General features: G+C 47.3%; 1 protein-coding gene across 3 annotated transcripts in view; it reads right to left on the bottom strand.

The window, feature by feature from the left end:
• Window positions 1-13,229: 13,229 nt before the first annotated feature.
• The window catches only part of RBP2 (retinol binding protein 2), a 66,858-nt gene continuing 63,197 nt past the window's right edge, over window positions 13,230-16,890 (bottom strand). For all 3 annotated transcript variants that reach the window (XM_019810644.3, XM_003992053.5, XM_019810643.3), the window contains 2 exons: window positions 15,061-15,162; window positions 13,230-13,490 (listed from right to left, as the gene is read on the bottom strand). In XM_019810644.3, the coding sequence (XP_019666203.1) occupies window positions 13,440-13,490; window positions 15,061-15,162 (153 nt within the window). In that variant the 3' untranslated portion in view covers window positions 13,230-13,439. The remainder of the gene's footprint in view (window positions 13,491-15,060; window positions 15,163-16,890) is intronic.

Below are 16,890 nucleotides of genomic sequence, written 5' to 3'. Positions count from 1 at the left end.
GTCCGTGGGTTCAAACCCCGTGTTGGTCTCTGTGCTGACAGCTCAGAGCCTGGAGCCTGCTTCTGATTCTGTGTCTCCCTCTGTCTCTGTCCCTCCCCATCTTGTGCTCTCTCTTTCTCTCTCTCTCAAAAAACAAAACAAAACAAACAAACAAAAAAAGGCAGTGAAACTCAAAGAGCTGAGTTCCAGTGCAGACTTCAAGCATGTGGCCATGGAATTCAGCGTTAATCAGAGCAAATAACACATCTGCACACATTCCGGGCAATTTCTCCCTCAGAGGACCACATCTGTAGTTTTCACTGAAGTTAAAGTTTAGGAAAGATGGATATACAAGTGAACCTAGATATGTGCTTAGGCCAGGGGCTTCTGAATTCAAAAATGCCTGAGGATCCATCATAACCTGCCCAAGTCAGACACGCCCTTACAAACACACCTTCTCAGGGAGGAGGGGACTGAGGGGGCTTGTAGGGGCTGCGTCTTGGGTTGAACATAGGACGTGATGCTAATGAATCAACAGCTACTAAACATTCAAACATTGAGACAACTCTTCATAATTTTGGTCACTGGTAGCCATGGGATTAGTAAAGTTGCCCCATACTGTGAATGAGTGCATGCACATGTGTGTGCATGCTCACACATTAAGTGGAGTAAGAGAACAGAAATAAAAGATTCCAAACAATTAATTGCCCAATTAGCTGTCCTCACAATTATGGGAATGTGACATTTAGTGAAAAACGCAATGATCATTTGAAATTAAATTGCCCATTTTGCAAGCGTCCTCCTGGCTCAGTCGCCATGCCAACTGTTTCTCACAGTGGTGCCATTGCTTTTGAGGGGCAGGCACAATAGTCTCCCTCACACCAAGCCCAGCCTGCTTTCTTAATTAACAGTATCGAAACCAGGGAGGGGAAAGGCTGTGGCTGGGAACCAGCGGCTCAGAGGGACTCTCTTTCCAGGGATCTCTCAGAGTTGAGGGTGGCCTACCTGAACGTTGCATCTGAGGAAATATTGTTGAGGGGGGTGATGCAGGGCAGGGCTGGGAAGACTGGCTGATCAGGGGCTTTGTGCAATCAGCTAAAGGTCTTTTTTCTTTCTTTCTTTCTTTCTTTCTTTCTTTCTTTCTTTCTTTCTTTCATGTAATTTATTGTTGAGTTAGCCAACATACAATGTATACAGTGTGCTCTTGGTTTTGGAGGTAGATTCCCATGATTCACCCCTTACATACAACACCCAGTGCTCATCCCAACAGGTGCCCTCCTTGATGCCCATCGCCCACTTTCCCCTCTCCCCCATCTCCCCATAAACCCTCAGTTTGTTCTCTGTATTTAAGATCTCTTTGGTTTTCCTCCCTCTCTGTTTGAAACTTTTTTCTCCTTCCCTTCCCCCATGGTTTTCTGTTAAGTTTCTCAAATTCCACATATGAGTGAAAACATATGATATCTGTCCTTCTCTGGCTGATTTATTTCACTTAGCATAATACCCTCCAGTTCCATCCATGTTGTTGCAAATGGCCAGATTTCATTCACTCTCATTGCCAAGTAGTATTCCATTGTATATATAAACCACATCTTCTTTATCCACTCATCAGTCAATGGACATTCGGGCTCTTTCCATAACTTGGCTATTGTTGATAATACTGCTGTAAACATTGGGGTACCAGTGCTCCTATGCATCAGCACTCCTGTATCCTTGGGTAAATTCTTAGCAGTGCTATTGCTGGGTCATAGGGTAGTTCTATTTTTAATTTTTTGAGGAACCTCCACACTTTTCCAGAGCAGCTGCACCAGTTTGCATTCCCACTAACAGTGCAAGAGGGTCCCTTGAGTGCTGTGGGAAGAAGGTATATAGCCGCTCCTAGGACAGAAGACCCTGCAGGCACCCGCCAGCCAGAGGCCCTTTGTCGGCTGGTTGGAGCGGCACTATCCCCAACCGGGGCACGCACAGAGCGGGATCCTTTGACATTGGGGTTTGAATCCCAGCCAAGTGCCTGGGAGGTGCGGGAGACTGTGGAGCAGGACAGACCGGCCTGCTCGCGCTCACGCAGCGCTGTGAAGACGACTCAACTGAGTGTCTGGGACACTTGGTCCGGGGAGGAGACACTGGGGTATGGTCATTTTTTCCCCCATCACCAACAAGGTGGGGCTTCAGGGAACAGGACCGCGGCCCACAGTGGAGCCGGGCCGCCTACACCAAACCACACCCCTCCATGCCTGGTAACAGTGTATCTACCTGAGCGGGATTGACACTGACTGAACCAGACCATGCCTCCAGACCAGTGCAGCCACCAGTTCCAAGGCACCATCATATATCTTTCTAGTGGTTTTGCATTTTCTGATTTGATTCTTGGTCAATTCCATATGTGTGTGTGTGTGTGTGTGTGTGTGTGTGTGTGTGTATATATATATATATATATATATATATATACATATATACATATATTTCTTTACTTCCTCTTATTTCTTCCCTTCTCCTTTCCGGTTGTTGGTTTGTTTAAGCAGACATTTTTAATCTATTCTTTTTACACTTCTTCTGTATCTCTTTCTTCTTTATTTTCCTCTCTCTCTCTGGATTAAGCTGTATAGTTTCTCTGATTCTCTGCCTGGCCAATTTTTTTTTTCTTTTCTTTTTATCCCACCCCTGTCATTTCTCTCTTTGTATGGGATAAGGTTTCTTCTACCACCAACCCCCCTTTTTAAATTTTTTCCAGGGCTACTTCAGTGAACAAATCAAAGCATACCTGATGGAGGGTCCAAACCACCACTATGAGTAGGGAGATAAAGCAAAACCAGAGTCACAACAGAGAGCATGCAACGCAGTCCAAAAGCACCTCCTGAAGAGCCAGGCCCTGGACAATGTACGACCCCTCTTTAATATAGTAGTGCTCGCAGGTGCAGGACTCATACAGGTCTTTTTTCTTTTTTTTTTATATAAAAAAATTTTTTTTAGTGTTTATTTATTTTTGAGACAGAGGGAGACAGAGCATGAGTGGGGGGGGGGGCAGAGAGAGAGGGAGACACAGAATCCAAAACAGGCTCCAGGCTCTGAGCTGTCAGCACAGAGCCCGACGTGGGGCTCGAACCCACGAACCATGAGATCATGACTTGAGCCGAAGTCGGACGCTTAACTGACTGAGCCACCCAGGTGCCCCCATATAGGTCTTTTTTCAAAGCAGGGTGGTGTATGGGCAAAAATGAAAGACGAGTGACTATGAGCAAAATCTCAGGTTTCAGGGATTCAACATTATTGATCAAGGTGTATCTGGATTCTTTATGACATTTCCTATTGGCATCCAGAAATTCGAGAAGGGGACAGAACCAGGAGACTCTTCTTCCTCCTCTTTGTTTTCATGGTATCTTGTCTCGGACCTGCATGCCGACCCAGGGACCATCCTTAGGGCACACAAAGTCCTTGGTTTTCTTTGGCATCATTCCATCCTGGCATCATGACCCCTCCCCCCCCCCCACACTGCCCACCCATAAAGAAAGCACAAACCTGAATACACTGGGGCCCATGGTTCCAACATGTATCATTTTCATACCCCTGAGCCCAGAAGGAAGGGCCCAAGGGGAACCAGGATTTGAAGGGCACTAAGACCTCTTGTGCCTTGGGTGACAGGTCAGATCCCAAAGCCCAGAGGGGACTTTGCAGTCAGTGAACATTGAACAGTTGCAAGCTTGTCTGACATGGAGTTCTCGAGAAAGCCCCATTGGCCAATACTTCAATACTATGAAGACTAAATAAGCCCATGCATGGGAGGGGTCTAGCACAGGTAAATACTCAAAAGTGGTAGTCTTTGTTACTATATATTCATTATTTCTTTCCAAATGGTGGGTCAGTGTCAAAGCTGGGACTCCAGAGAGGATCCATCACCCCTCAGCCTTGTGTAGGCTCTGGGATTTGGAGGCCAAGGCACAGGCTGACTGGACCTACTTTCCACATGGCCTCCAATAGAGTTTTTCTAAAAATGGAGCTCTAAAGCATATCTCTCATCCTACTTGAAACCCTTCGGCGGCTGCCACTGACCCTGGAATATAGGCAGACAGAGGGGCCCACTGAATCACTGGGGCCTGGGCAGGGGCCTGAGCAGAGGCAAAGTGAGCAGAGAAACTGAGGACTCTGTCCATCAGGGAAGAGTCTGAGGCCCCGCATGGGTCAGGATTCAGGGTTCAATCCAGGTCTAGAGAAGAATGGAAACAGATTTGGGGAGGCATTTCAGTACCAAAAATGAGGTTCTTCTGTGCCCCTAGAGATGGTTCCTGGGTGGGCACACAAGTCAGTCCATGAAACCAGATTCCAGGAGGAGTAAGACTGTTCTGGTTCTGTCCTCTTCTTGAATCCAAATGCCAGTAGGAAATGTAAAGAAGCCAACAGAATGACAGCTGGATCGGAGAGTGACCATTGATCCTGGGATGGTGAGGGGGCATTGACCTCTCTCTGTCCCACCACTGTATGTCCCTCTTGCCTCCTAGTGTATGAGGAGAAATGTGGCAGCTCCCACGATGGCTTCAGTGGCTGTTATGAGAAAGAAATTCACTACGGGCAGTTAAGACACTTTGTGTTGCATGCGACAGTTCTGTTTGTTTCTCACCATACTAGAAGTGCAGAGGTAAGGCAGGCTCTGGATGAGGATGAGAGACTATTGGTGTTACAATGATGTCATCAAGGCTGTTTTTTTTTTTTAATGATTTTTTAACGTTTATTTATTTTTGAGACAGAGAGAGACAGAGCATGAACGGGGGAGGGTCAGAGAGAGAGGGAGACACAGAATCGGAAACAGGCTCCAGGCTCTGAGCCATCAGCCCAGAGCCTGACGCGGGCTCGAACTCCCGGACCGCGAGATCGTGACCTGGCTGAAGTCGGACGCTTAACCGACTGCACCACCCCGGCGCGCCAAGGCTGTTTTTGTGTCTCAGCTCTGCCACCCTTGCATGGATGTCCTCCTAAGATGGTTTCCTTCAGAGTGTCAAGATGGCTGCCAGGGAAAATGGCAAATACCTGCCTCCTTGTGAGGATGGGGGAAGTGCTGAAGAGACCTCTCCCTGACCATGAAATGTAAGCCTTTCCTTTTAACCTGACTGGGCAATTTAGGGTACCCCAGACCGATAACAGTTTCCCTCTGGAGCTGGGGGGGGGATCCCAGATCAAATTTAAGACTCATTTCAAAAAGGCAGGAGAGAGCTATGGGTTGGGTAGGCAGGCGACTTCTCGCCATGTTATAACTAATATATACCTCACACTGGCACGTGAGAAGCATTCCCAGGTTTTCAAGACTGTGACATCCTCTGGCTTCTTAAACACCCATGGTAAACTTGAGAGCTCAGCCAGGGTTAGTCTACCTACTTGCCAGAAAAGGGCTCAGAGAGGTTCAGAAACTAACTCAAGGTCACACAGGTGGTAGAGCAGCAGCCGGACTTTCCTTACCGTCCCTGCTCACTCAGAACCTGTTTATGGTCTAGAATCCTGTGGAGGCCCTGAGAGCAAGAGGGAGTCCCGTGGGTGATTGAATTGTTTGTTCTGTATACGGTTGGTATCTAAATACTCTCTCAGAGAGGATCCCACAACATGTGCATCCTAGATCTTAGCTGCCAACCAACCACTCTCTGGCACCCAGCTCTTCCCTGTCCCCATCCCTGCTTCCTACCCACAGGCCCTGCTTTTTCATGTTTTGCCTTCTCACCTCTAGTGCCCTTTGTCCCAAGATTACCCACTATCAGTTAATGACAAAAATCTTCCCAGTGTGGGTATGAGAAGGCAGGGGACAGGGAAAAGAGAGAGAGAAAGGACATTCCTAGGCAGAGAGTCTAGGGCAGCTCCACCCAAGGCAAAATGGCAGTGAAGCCCAGCTAAGCAGATCTGGGCAGATAGGCCCAGCTGTTGCCTGCCAGAATGTTGACTCCTAACGCAAAGGCATTGATTTGTCCATTGGGATACGTGGTTCCTTCTGAGTTTCCCTGGTGATATTTGGTTCAAAGAGATTGGAAACAGGACTTTAGATAATCTGGCTTTCAAAGGAGCCAAGGGTCAGAGTCCATCTGTTGGCTAGTGGGGCTTAACTTTTTCTCCTGAACGGTTGCAGAGGGAAGTGGCCTTTTTCTCCTTCTTGTTCTGTTTTAATGGGATAACCAGAGCCACGGAATATCCATTCCACCCTTCTGCCTTTGACAAAGCTTCCCTTCCTAGGTGCCAGCAAGAGGCCATGAGCTCCTCCGGCCATTGAAATGCCCACCTCCAGGCCACCTGTTGGAGGTGGCATCAGAGTCTGCCTGAGTGTCTCACTTACAGTGGAGTCTCCCAAACTTGGAGGAGCTCCATCGGGGATGTCTGAGGACCCTGGGGTTTCTCCTGATTTGGGGAATTTCTGTGTCTGTAATAAATGTGAGCCCCAGAGGAGTGGGGAATGCTCTGGAACATAGGGTGGGAGTACTGTGGCTAAGTATAGCTCAGATAACCACTAAGGTCTTGATTCATGTAGGTCTCCTATACCCTTATGTTTTAGAGAAAATGTAGCTGCTTCCTAGCTGATGCCTCTGCAATCCCCTGAACCTGACCCTGAGTAGAGAAAGCAATACTATTTTTTCTAATTATCCTGACATTTCTGACAAGGCTGTTGTTCCTTAAGTCTAAAGGGACTTGAAGTAGCTCTAATCTGGTTGGGCTCATGTCACCTGGTGCTGGCTTCCAGAGTTCCCATTACCTGAATTGCACTAACATTCCCTAAAGTTCATAAGAAGGCGACTCCAGGTCTGTGGTAGAGGGAGAAGGAACGTTGAGAGGATGGTCTTTTAAAAATATTAACTCAATCTTTGCAATCTTGACTTTTTCTGCAAAGAAGCAGGTTTTGTTCAACCCTTCCATGCTTCCTGAGAGAACCAATGTGACTGGGGTAAGGGGAGTGGGTAGAATGAGTCAAACAGGGGCAACACCCCAAAACTGGTCTGCAAAGGAAATCTCACAGACAAATGAAAGTCCTCTGAAGTCCTGGCAAGCAAGGTAAAGCAGATCAGTCCTATACTTGGGTCACAAGACAAATAGAGTCTTCCAATTTATTCTAGATTGTCAGTCATGTGGTCAGTTGCTCTGTATCCTCTGAAAATGTTATAGAAGAATATTAGTGATGCAAGAAAATATCCCACTAGACGAGCGTCTCATCTTCTGCACCACTGACATTTGGAGCTGGGTAACCTTTGTTGTGGGGCTGTCCTATGTATTGTAGGACATTTAGCAGCAGCCCTGGTTTCCGGCCATCACTAGTACCTCACCCCTAGTTACCAAACCAAAAATGCCTCTAGACATTGCCAAATGTCCCCTGGGGGTCAAAATGGTCCCATTTTGGTTTGAAAAAGTAATAATAGACTATCATTTTGGCCACTAATTACTGTGTGACTGTTACATGCCAGGCAATGTGTTAAGGGCCTTACAGACAGGATCTTGTTTATCTGTGTCTCCTGGGTTACAAGGGCCTTTTATTTTTTTCTTTCAGTATGAGAAACACATAAAGCAACAGGGTCCTGATTTCTCTGGTTAATTTGTGGGTTCTCCCTCTGCCCCAGCCCCACCCAGAGAAAAGTGACCATGTCGGGCTGGGGACAAAGATTAGGGTCTGGCTGTGTCGCTTCTTAGGGGTGTGGTTTTGGACATCCTTGTCACTCTTTTGGAACCTCATTTATAAAATGAAGATAATAATGTCGTCCTTGAAAGGCTGTGAGGCTTAGAAACAAATTTGTGAGGAGAGGGAACATGCCTGCTTTGCTTATCCCTATCTCCTCATGCCAGGCCACTGGACCTGGTTCACAGTAGATGATCAATGCATGCTCCCTGAATGAATAGGTCAATGAAGAAGAATGCCTGGCATCTATCACAGGCCCTGGCACTTATATGTGCCCCATCAATACTTCCTGTCCGATTGTACGTGTCAGAGGCACTAGCAGGCATCGGATGCTATGAGCAGGACAAAAAATAGAACCGCCTCTGCCCTGCGGAGTTTGTGATCCAGGAGGATGGGAAGTTAGTCATTAACTAATTGCAAGTATGAAAATACCACGAAGCAGAGGTTTCAGAGTCACCCACACACTCCCAATCACTTGGACACACACTTACACACAAGCACGCCCGACAGCAGGCAGGTGAGAGCAAATACCTGGTGGCCCAGACTGTGGGAATCTCCAGAGCCAAGGATCTAGGCTCTCGAGAAGCTTTAGAGAAGTGTTCATTGCTTTTTAAGCTTAAAACAGTAAACTTTAATAAAAGAAAACATTTCCATTGAACTTTTAAATACTAGGAGTTAAAAGTAATTAAGACTAATAAAACAGTCTGTTTTGTTCCAATTCAGTAAGCACTTTCTTTTATTAACCTCACTGTCCATTAAGATTGGGATTCAGGTTTGTCTACATCTGGAAAAGGTCATATTTGCCCACAGACTGATGGAGGACTGGAGTAAGGCAGCCACTTGCACTGGGAATGACAGCAAAAGACAGGACTCTGTGAGGCTGCACCTAACCTACAGCCCTGTCCATGGCTGTCACCGTGGACATGTTTCCCTTCCCTATTCTGCCAAGCCTCAGTTTCCTCATGTGCGAAGAGAGGCTGGTACTACCATGAGGTTGTGTTGAGGATTAAGAGAACTAAGGTACGTGTGGAAAGGCACACCTGATACATCATGTGGCACAAGGAGGGGTCATTTGATGGTGACCCTCTCCCTCTCGGCTTCTGTGTAAGCACTTCCCTGTACTGCATTCCCTCCATATGAAATGCCTAGCATGGTTGTTTCCTGACAGGAGCACAATGTCGCATTCTGTGTCCCCGGCCTCGACAGGATCTCTGATCGGCTGAGTGCATTTTCTGTTGTCGCATTTCAAAGAAGATGGGATTTTGTCCACCTTTCCAGGCCTTGCGCTGGGTTCCCCATCACGATCCATGACCTAAGTGATCCAGAAGCATGAGGGGCAACTAAAGTGAGGACCAACCCCAGAAAAATCTATGACCAAATCTTTAAAGTTCTTGAAAATTCTGTTAGTGCATTTCTATTTCATTTTCTCAAGCCCCAGCTTCTAATTGGGTCCACTTACATAACAAGTGTAATCAGTGAGCCAAAATTAAATACCCCCAACCTTTGCCCTTCTGATCAATCGCAAGTCATGAGTGAAAAGAGCTGGTTCAAGTGGAAGAATTGGCTCCGGGAGGCCTGCTCTATCAGTTCTGTCCAGCTCTGCACAGAGGTGGGACCAAACCCCCCAGCCAAGGAGAATGTGAACCAGTCCTCTCCAGTGACATCCTGTCTGCAGTGGAATTAGTCTTGAAGGAAATTTAGAGTGAATGCTGGCTTAAGAAAAATGCAGCCTGGTTTCAGATGATTGGGAAGACATGGCTTTAGAGGTTGCCTGAATATGATTAGGTGTCTCCCCTGCCATGAAGCTTCTCCAGAGAGCATGAAACCACTTCTCTTAAGGGGCTCAGGACATGCAGGCCGAGGTCCTGATACAGCTTCCAGAGAGATGTGTAGGTGGTCTGCACTTGCTTTGGCCACCTGTGGAGATGGACTGGGCTTTGTTGAGAGTGTGCAGGTACAGGTACATAGGTGAATATGCATTCGGAATAAATCATGCTTTGGGGAGCCTGGGTGGCTCAGTCAGTTAAGGGTCTGACTTCGGCTCAGCTCGTGATCTCGCAGTCTGTGAGTTCAAGCTCCACATTGGGCTCTGTGCTGATAGCTCAGAGCCTGGAGCCTGCTTGGGATTCTGTGTCTCTGTCCCTCTTTGCCTCTCCCCCACTCAGGTTCTGTCTCTGTTTCTCTCTCAAAAAAAAAAAAGCATTAAAATGAGTCATGTTTTAACTGAAAGAAGTAGGGTTTGTCATTGTGCCTGCCAAGCACCTGCAGGTGACTCACCTGGGGGCCTTGTAATAACACAGATTCCTAGGCCCTGCCCATGACCTCAGAGCCACAATCTTGAAGGGGGAGGGAGGCAGGAATCTGTGATTTTAATCAATTCTCCTGTGATCTTCACATTTGGGGACTGTGTAAGGGATGTCAATGTTTTTGTTTTTAAGTGTTTATTTATTTACCTGGAGAGAGAGAGAGCAAGAAGGGGGGGGGGGCAGAGAGAGAGGGAGACACAGAATCCCAAGCAGACTCTGTGCTGTCAGTGCAGAGCCCAATGCAGGGCTCGAACTCACAAACCATGAGGTCATAACCTGAGCTGGAAACAAGAGTCAGACGCTTAATAGACGGAGCCACCCATGTGCCCCGGGGAAGTCAGTATCAAAATGCTTAGAAAGCAAGAGTTTTAATGAAGGGATCACTACCTCAGCACACATGTATGTATAAATCAATGGGACTGGGGAAGAGAATGAGTACTGACTACGGTTTTAGATTCTGTGCTAAGCTCTTGCCCAATCTCGCTACTCTTTGTGACGCAGGCTCCAAAGTCTTTATTCCTGACTCCACAGAAGGAGACACAGAGGCTGCACCCCCGTCCAGCCGAGCAGGATCTGAACTAAGGGCTGAGGCCAAAGCCCACATTTCAGCAACTCAGTGCTCCCCATTTGTGAACTGGGGTTTTCAGTGGGCAGGCTTTTTTAACTTTCAAGCTCAGGCTCCATGGTTCATAGATCAGCACATCCTCCCTCAGGACATCTCTAGAGGCTGGGGTTTGAGGTTCTGAGAGTCTTTCCCAACAGCCCGTATGGGGCTATATGCCTCAGTGTAAGATGGGTTTTCAAAGGTGACTCCTTCCACTCTGTCCCTAAACAGACTTGTCCGTGTGCTGGGGGAAAGCATTGTTGTCATGATTTAGTCTTGAAATCGGCTGAGGGAACAGAAACGCGAGAGGCAGGACTTGCCCCATCTCGCCCACAGTGAGTGAGGGACATGGGGACAGGCTCTGGCCCACAACATCTGTCCAGCTTTGAAATGAATACCTCAAATTCGACCACTTCTGTGTGCCACTTTCTTTGTTGAAAAAGGAAGGAGCAGTAGAATGAATGGAGCCACTGTTGGTCTTTTGTGCCACAGGGAAACTAATCAGTTAACTCCTCACTTGTGGAAAAGGTACGCTGAGAAAATCCCACTTGGAAATGGGAGTTTTAAATTATATTGTTTGTTATCTGTCATCGAAAAAGTGGTCTGCACATGTAAGGAACAAGTTGGTGTTTCCAAAACACTGTCCAGGAGTGAAACACTGTGGGTAAAGGGGTCCCAGGGCTTAAGGTCCAGCTTCTTTGCTGCAGGACTTGTCAGAGCTTTAAAAACAGGAATTCTCACGAGTTTCTAAGAAGGAGATATGGTTTTCATCATTTCCAAAGTTCATTTAACCATCAACTTCTTCACAGAATCTTGGGGGGCTAACATCCCCTGGAATACACTTTGCAGAAGCTAGGACTGAAAGTTACTAGTAATTAGAACCCCTGCCATGGACAGAATACCTGATAGTTTGTCTCAATGGGCTTTCAGATGGATCTTGTTCTCTAGGGCTTTCTTGAAGGACAAAGGAGAGGGTGATTTGAGGCTGTTTTGGACAAGGGTGAAACTAGGAGGGGGCATCAAAAGGGGGACCTGGGGCTCCTGGAGAAGCTCCAGGGGGGCTGGGGACAAAGAGCTTGCTTCATCAGTCCCTGCACTTGGAGACGGTCCTGCAGCTCCTCAGAAAGCTCCCCTCTTCCCTAGAGCATGTGGGAAGACCCCCACCCCCACCCAGGCAGCATGACGCTCCATCCAGGCACTTCTCTGTCTTTCCTGGGGCAGGAACATGTCATGGCTGTTGGGGAGGACAGATTGCCAGGAGGCCTGTGGCATGGATGCCTGGTCAAGGGCCAGACCAAGGCTGGCCCTGGGCCACGTGGCCAGATTACAACTTTTCTCTCCCGCCTTGATTCCATTTAGGCTGCTCAGGATCGATGAATGTTCTGTTCATTCAAGTCACACCCGAGTGTGCCAACACCACATGCTACTGCTCTGGGGATAAACCTGCTTTTCAAAGATAATGCTTACCTAATGGGGATTCTAATGGTGGGATTCTAGGCCCTGCTACAAAATGGGGAGGAAAATGGCTTTGAGCTATGGGGCTTTCTCAGGACCCCATGAATGATCCACCATAAATCTGTTCCTATTGACTACCATGCTGTTCCAGGTGCACTATTCCATTGGTACATCCAGCAGGAAAATACAATTCAGCTCAGAGTAACAAACCTAATGTTCTGGAAGTACCAGGAGGCCTTGGGGGTCCCGAGCCGTCCCTACTTAGTATCCACTCATCTGGGCCCCTGGGATGTGGAGGGAGTAGCTCTAAATAATGATCAGAGCTAGCAGGAACTTCATTCTTACCATGTATCAGGTTCCATTCCAAGCACTCTGTACGCAATAGCTTGCTTAATGCTCACATTAACCCCATGGAGGAGATGCTATTTTGTCTTCTCCATTTTATAGAACAGAAAAACATGGATAGAAAGGCCAATGAGGGGCTCCTTGGTGGCTTAGTCAGTTAAGCATCTGACTCTTGTTTTCAGCTCGGGTCACAATCTTATGGTTCATGAGTTTGGGCCCCATATTGGGCTCCGTGCTGACAATGTGGAACCTACTTGGGATTCTCTCTCTCTCCCTCTCTCTCTACCCCTCCCATCTCTCTCTCTCTCTCTCTCTCTCTCTCTCTCTCTCTCTCAAAATAAAGATATAAACTTCAAAAAAAAAAAAAAAAAGAAAAGAAAAGTCAGTGAAGTTCCCATGGTTACCTAGCTAAGAAGTGGAGAAGCAAAACTTGAACTCAGGCTTCCTGGAAGTGCTTAGCAAGTCCTCTGCAGGGGTGCCATTTTGCCCATAGATGAAGGGCAGAGGGCTGTCCTGGGCCAAGAGCAGCTGGTACTGAAGATCTGCAGAGGCCCTTAGAAGTAGCTGGGCCGATGTTGCTGAAGGCAAAGTGCAAACTGGAAGCCATCTGCATCTTAAAATAGAGAATCTTGGAGAAATGAATGTACTATCCGAAGGAATGAATCACAAAGGGCAATGTTCAAAAATTAGTAGGGGATGCTGATATCAGCCAGGGAATGTTTCTGAGTAAAGTAATTCCCCCAAACAAATTAACAAAAAACAAATAAAATGAAACCAAAAAATAAACAACAACTACCACAACAAAAGCTACACAGAAAACCACCATGTGGGCAATCACACTGTTGCCTGTAGATAAAACTGAGAGTTCTAGAAATAAAGGGAGATAGATATAAAGGGTTTCAAAGTATGGGAGTGATTTTTGTTTTTTCATTTAATGCCAGGTTTCAATGAAGGAAGTATGTATTTGTCACCTGTTAACATACTCATTCTGTTTTAAAACCCATCCAGATGCCTTACTGGGCTCTGTTAGGAGGGGAGGGTCCCCATGGCTGCTTCCCTAAGCCCACAGAGAACCCATGTGGGAAGTGTGGAGCACGTGCTCAGCAGGCCCCCTCGTGGGCCACTACTTCTTCTTGAACACTTGATGGCACACCTGGTCACCGCAGGTCAGCTCCTGCAAGGTTAGAAAGTGGGTGAAGTGACTAGCAAGCCAGGCCTTCCTATGCCCGCACCTCCCCCTGCCCCCGCCTCTTGGTGTCTGGGAGTTGGGGTGGTGGGGGAAGCTGGAATAAAGAGGACACTTAGTCATTCTGGGCAAAGTGCATCTCATAGACCCAATCAGCTGGCATGCCCTGCAGGTAGCAGTAATTTGATTTTGACACTTGAATTGAGCTTGAACAACTATAAAAATGAAAAATGCAAAGAAATTACCCTCTTGGGCGGGATTTTTCCTACTCCCGTGATTAAAGCAACATCTCCTAATTTATAAAAGGCAGTGAAGCCACAAAGAAGGAAGGGATCTAGTGGGGAAAAGCATTTGGAAGGCAAGGGGCAGGGAATATGCTGGCTGGTGGGGTGTCACTCCATCCTGGGGGCTTTCTGGCCTCTGGGGATTAGAATGTGGGTTGGCGACATCACAGGCAAGGACAGGGCATGGGCTGCAGAAGGGCTCCCCCCAGGCCTGCCTATGCAGACAAGATGCTGCTTTTCATCTAGACAGAGGGAACCCCCAGGCCTTATCCTCACCTCATGACTCCTTGAGGGAGGAGGGAAAAATATGAGTGTGGGGACGGCCACAAAATCATTGCAGTTGACAATGAATCCATTGTCTTAGCCACAGGGACCATTGGGGATTGTACTACAATTAAAAAAATCCATCATCCAAACCAGAGCAGGTAGGGAAAACCATCAACGGAGAACACGGTGAATGCCTCCCATTTATCATCAGTTGACACTGCCTCCAAAATAAAGATCTCAGGTGAGGCAGAGCCCGCCTGTGAAGGGCACCATGGTGACCTGAATACTGACACTGGAGCCAGGCACCCGCTTGACTCCACAGGTGAATGAATGATTGAATGAAGAGCCATTTGACAAATGAGTGACAGAATGTGTAAAGCAGTGAAAGATTTTCCCCTACATGAATGCCGGATGCATAAATTTCCTTGAAGGTTGAAGACTGAAAAATTAAGCTATCTAGACACATAATTCATTTCAGGAGATCAGCAATTGTTCCTACTGCTCTGTTCTAATACCAAGTTTACCTAAAATAGTTCAGGATCAGGTGGGCACACCTGATGATGAGAGAGTAATGCTTGTGGTCTGTGAGATGGTTTCCCAAGCCTACCTGCCCCTGTCCACCCTACTCCCACCACTCTTCTTCCCTGGCTCACATAATGGTGAGGCCTGGACTTCCCCTCCCTTGGGGCGTCTTAATTCTGTGCCTCCCATTTCTCTTCAGCTGGTCTTTAGCAGGTTCCCTGCATTTCTCCCTGGATCTCGGCTTCCTAACTCAGCATTTTGAACTTTCACTTTAATTGCAGCCGCTCACAGAAACAGCGATATAGATTTCTTCCTGGAGTCCCCTGAGCCAGATGGGAATGGCTTTCTGACTATATGACCACACGCATTTGGCTGGAGCTCAGGGGAGGAGTGCAGGGCCGTTTTTCTTGTCAAAGCAGCTGGTGAGGTGAACCTGTCATGTGTGGAAGCGTGTGGAAGGGAGCCGGGCAGACCCCGGGACTTACCAGGTGCAGCTTGTCCCCCTCAACCCACTGCCTCCAGCCGCGGTTCTCCTTCTCCCCCTTCTGCACGCATACCAGGACATCGCCTTCCCAGGTGATCAGCGTCTGCAATGACAGGTTCCCAGGCGAATCAAATGTATGGTCTTGATGGGGACCGAGCAAGCCTAAACCCGCAGCTGCACTTCCCGCGGCCATAGCCAGCCTCCTGCTTGCCCACAGGGCAGAGCCCTCAGCTTCTGCCAAGCCAAGATCTGCCAGACTCACTTTCCACATATACCCACCATTCCCACCAAACCGGCTTATTGGAGCTGGTTCTCTTTTAAAGAATTCTACTCTCTCATTTTACCATACTGTGAAGATAGCATTTCAAATCAGTGGGGGAAAAGATGATGCATTTGACTGTGTAAGGGTGTAAACTTTGTGGAAGGGGAAAATAGCGTAATGTCGACAGATGAGTAACAAACTGGGAAAAATAACTGTAACACATATCAAAGACCTGACTTCCTTATATATAAAGGGCTCCTGTAAATCAATAAGAAAAAGATCATTCACCTAATAGGAAATTTTAAAAAGGATGCAGCCAACAGCTTACAAGGAGAAAAAAAAAACAAACCAGCAGATGGCTTTTGCCCATAAGAAAACATATTCAAACCTACTCATAATAGGAGAAATGCAAATTAAGGCTGGTGTTTTTTCAGATACAATTCATCATATGGTCAAAGATCAAAGGGTCTGATAACACACTGAGTTGGAGGAAGTGTAGAGAAGCAGGCACCTCTGTAAACGGCTGGTGGGTATAGAAATTGGTATGAGTCCTTTTGCAGGGCAATTTTATATTACCTTTTGAAATATGGCATTGTGTATACTCCTTGACCTAGAAATCCTGCTTCTGGGAATTTTCCTACAGAAGCTACATTGTGAGGACTGCCTGTTGGAGGGCAATACTACATGCAGAGAAGCTACCTAACTAGCAGGGGCCACAACAGATGGCTTCAGTGCCATCCTCATCATCCAGAAGCAGGAGGGTGGGCCTTCCCCTGGTCCTGGGTCTCCTCCAGGAAGCAATGCAGACTGGTTAGTAAAACAGGAGCAGCAGCAGAGATTCGGAGCTCACGTTGGACAGCCAGGCTGAGCAGACCAGTAGGTTGCAGAAGCCATAAACCTGCTGAATTCCAAGAGGCTCAAACTCCTGTGCATGGGGTGCCTGGGTCGCTCAATTGGCTGAGCGTCCAACTCTTGATTTTCCGCTCAGGCCATGATCTCACGGTTCATGAGTTCGAGCCCTGCATCGGGCTCTGTGCTGACAGTGTGGAGTCTGCTTGGAATTCTCTTCCCTCTCTCTCTGCCCCTCCCCTGCTCATGCTCTGTCTCCCTCTCAAAAAAAAAAAAAGAAAAAAAAGAAACAAAAAACTCCTGTGCACACACTTATAAATTTTACACCCCCAACTCCTCTGCCCTCTGTTTCCCCTTTATTTCTCCTGGTACCTGCCTCAGGACGACTTGTACCAGCCCTTGGTGGTTCTCTAGGGCCACGCACCTCTGAGCTCAGATTAGGACTGCACATGCACCTCCTGAGAGAATGATGTCACTCCCATGCAGGCAGTGGCTTTGTGTCGGTACTGTCCTTTCTCAGGGATGGCCCTGATGCCAGCTGTTTTCTTCTAAGTATGTACAATCAGTAGTACACCTCTATGAGCAATATTATGCCAAGGACTAGACGTTTACTTTTCTATCTTGCAAGCCTAGTTGGTGACAAACTGACCTGTGTTTATTTAGTCACTGTCCTTTGCACATTTAGGTCTATTTTTTGGTACAGATTTTCTTTCTACAGAT

The sequence above is a fragment of the Felis catus genome, chromosome C2 (assembly GCF_018350175.1).
Source record: "Felis catus isolate Fca126 chromosome C2, F.catus_Fca126_mat1.0, whole genome shotgun sequence".
NCBI classification, from domain to species: domain Eukaryota; kingdom Metazoa; phylum Chordata; class Mammalia; order Carnivora; family Felidae; genus Felis; species Felis catus.
The sequence above is the reverse complement of the archived record's forward strand: the minus strand, read 5'-3'. Positions and strand labels throughout refer to the sequence as shown.